General features: G+C 35.6%; 1 protein-coding gene across 2 annotated transcripts; it reads right to left on the reverse strand.

The window, feature by feature from the left end:
• Positions 1-394: 394 nt before the first annotated feature.
• mrpl41 (mitochondrial ribosomal protein L41) lies at positions 395-2,628 on the reverse strand. Of its 2 annotated transcripts, none has more exons than XM_034691841.1 (2): positions 2,506-2,628; positions 395-995 (listed from the first exon to the last, which is right to left on the reverse strand). In XM_034691841.1, exon 2 carries the CDS (start codon positions 983-985, stop codon positions 578-580), a length of 408 nt encoding a protein of 135 aa, XP_034547732.1. In that variant the 5' UTR covers positions 986-995; positions 2,506-2,628; the 3' UTR covers positions 395-577. The 2 variants fall into 2 exon arrangements, with proteins under 2 accessions (XP_034547732.1, XP_034547733.1); XM_034691842.1 differs by having other exon boundaries at positions 395-992; positions 2,506-2,623.
• Between the last annotated feature and the right edge of the window lie 494 nt (positions 2,629-3,122).

The raw sequence follows: 3,122 nt of genomic DNA on the forward strand, positions 1-3,122 counted from the left end.
CCTAACTCGCTCACATGCTTTCACACAGAGGTTTACATTTGTACCAATCTGCTTGCTCTTAAAGCTGTTAAAAATACTGAGTTGTATTACGTATTTTAGAAGACAAACAGGAGTCAATAGTAGTTGTTTCCATTCTTAACCAGACCAAAAACAATATCTAAACCATGCAGGAACCTTTTAATGTGTGAATTTGTATGACATATTTTTTTAAACCATTAAAGAGAAACTCTGAACAGCTTTCTCCTGGATTCAGTTTCTGACTTTATGGCAGGATTTAAGCTTAATGACTATTTCCTACAGATGAAGATAAGGAGAGGACCTTTGTTTAGTAATGCACATTCACATGAATAATGATGTGCTCAAACAGCTGATCCCAAAGAGGATTAAAAGACAGTTTTACTTTGTTAAACTGATCATTTATTTTGACAAAGTAACAGATGTCAACAACTTAAAGGAAATGTAGAATTGTAATCACATCATATCGTCACATATCATTTTCCTAAAGAGTCCCAGGAGTCGGTGTGAAGCTTTCAGAGTCAGCAGTCGGAGCGCCTCTTTGTAAACACATGGATCGTCTTTACCGCACATAGTTCTTGGGATACAGCTTGAAGAGCTTCCCGTCCTGCGTGGGCTCAAAGCCGTATCGCTCCAGCTGGTCTCGGCTGAACGTGCCTTCTTCAAAGTCTTTCTTGATCTGAGGAGCCACGACCTCAGCGAACACACTCTGTGCGGTCACGGGGGGCTCCGTTCCGCTTGGCGTGCGATACGACACGTAAGGTCTGAGTTTGAATCCCTCCAAGTTCGGCACCACGAACTCAGGAATCATGGCCTGTATGGAGAGGAACTTTCTGCTGGAGAGCCTCAGTCCGGTCGGTCTGGCCCCCCGGCCTTTATTATGAGTCCTTGATCCACGCTTGCTGGTGAACTCGGACATCCTGTCCGCTCCTCTTACCAGACCCCTCATCAGTGTGGATAACACTCCCATGGTGTCCCTGCTGAGAGGGAATATAACTGAATCACTCAATCAGATAAAGTTACAGCGAGAGCCACACTGAGTATCAGTCCACCCTCTCTTCAGCATTAATGTGGAATCTTTACAGCAGAAATAAACATGTTTACAGCCTGGTACTAAAGACCAGTGTTGTCTGGATAGCTCTTTTCTTGAGTAGCAGACTGTACGGGGGGGGGAATTATTCATTACACGGTAATTTGGAAGATAATGAGATGACAAGTTTTCCATTACAAGAGGCACTGCTGACTTAATTGACTGGCTTGATTTTTCACCTGCAGTTTGGGGAAGAATATTATTCAAGCAACTTTTGGGGACTTGGGCTACACAAGCTCTGATAGAGGTCATCTCTGGAGTCTCATGTCTTGCTAGCCAGATATTTTTGTGTTTGTTTGTACTTTTTCCTTAAATTGTATTAACTTTTAGTATTCTTGTCATGTCTCCCTGTCTTGTATTGTTCTAAAACACTTAAATATAAATTAAATGTATATTTTCTATGTGAAATATGATTATATTCTAATAAATGTAGCTCCAGAAATGTGCACACTTGAATTTGTGCTCCCTCATGAATAGTTATGAAGGCCTGAGTGACTTCCACATTTGTATTATTTTTCTAAAATCTCTGGCAGATATTAAGGATTAGAACCATTAATTAACAGCTTAATTATTAATATTAGTTTCTTTAAACAGATGACTTCCACACAAGTTTACTGTGTATTATATTACACCCCTAAGCTGTGGAACTCTCTGCCTCTGGACATCAGAGCTGTGAGCTCTCTGGGCTTTTTTTAAGTAAACTGAAGACTTACCTTTTTAATCTAGCTTTTATTTTATTTTGATCATTTCTATTATTTGTATTATTATTTAAATCATTGCTTTAACATTTATTTATCTTATTTCATTATATTTATCATTTCTTGAATCCATCTGATCTTGATAGCTCTGCCTTATTTTTAACTTTTCTTTCCACTATTACTTATTTTATTGATTTTACTGTATTGATTTTATTTTTAAGTATCTTATATATAATAATGCTTTTATCATTTTACCATTGTTGTTGTTTTCTGTCTCTCTGTTATTCTGTGAAGCACTTTGGGCTGCATGTCTGAAAGGTGCTATATAAGTATAAGTTGAGTTGAGTATTATGATAAACAGGGTCGAGGTTCGTTTGTTTGTTGCCCCTCATTAAAGCAATTAAAGATCATTATTTATCATCACACTATTCCTCATGCACGGTTAATCTAAATGTGTTCTAATGAAGGAAATCTGCATTAACTTGTAGTTTCAGTGAAATCTTCTATTCAACCATATCCTCCAAAACACTGTGAGCTAAGCTAGCACAGCTTTAAATCCTAACATATCTCTTCTTCTTCACAGATTTCAACTGAAACACTAAAATCACATTCTGTGTTTTAATATTTTTCATTTTGTTAATTCGTTACAGATTCAAATTCACTTCATCTTTATATATATCTACAGAATTCGACTCTTCTCACCTTGAACACGCTGCTGGTTCTGCACACTGAAACGTCACGTGTCCATTTTTGCAAAGAGCTGGTCGGTGATTGGCTGAGCGGAAACTCTCTCCACCAATCAGATTCTTTCATGCTGTTATTGAACTGTCACTGGTTTTCAATGCGTCAAATAAACTGGGTTAGCTAAAACACAGCTGAAAGCCCTTTCAAAATAAAACAACGCAAAGTTAAAAAGTGCAATTTAAATGTTCAAATGAAGGATAAAAATGCGTTTTGATACTTCAAATCAAATACAGACGTTATTTTAGACTCTTTAGGATATTTTAATTTGATTGTTACCCTGAAGGACAAAACAAATTTTAAAAAGATGAAACACTTTTACGAAGTTGGAGCCAAATTTACATTTTGGATTCTTTTTAAAAATTTTATATAACAAAATTACATCAGCAAAACACTTTTACCAGGGCCAAAACAAATTTACATTTAATAAAACAAATTTACATTTAATAAAACAAATTTACATTTAATAAAACAAATTTACATTTAAGAAAACGAATTTACATTTAATAAAACAAATTTACACTTAAGAAAACAAATTTACATTTAAGAAAACAAATTTACACTTAAGAAAACAAATT

This window comes from Notolabrus celidotus, chromosome 9 (assembly GCF_009762535.1).
Source record: "Notolabrus celidotus isolate fNotCel1 chromosome 9, fNotCel1.pri, whole genome shotgun sequence".
Taxonomy (NCBI): domain Eukaryota; kingdom Metazoa; phylum Chordata; class Actinopteri; order Labriformes; family Labridae; genus Notolabrus; species Notolabrus celidotus.

Coding starts and splice junctions, on each gene's coding strand:
- mrpl41 (XM_034691841.1), bottom strand. CDS start 985: ATGGGAGTGTTATCCACACTGATGAGGGGTCTGGTAAGAGGAGCGGAC.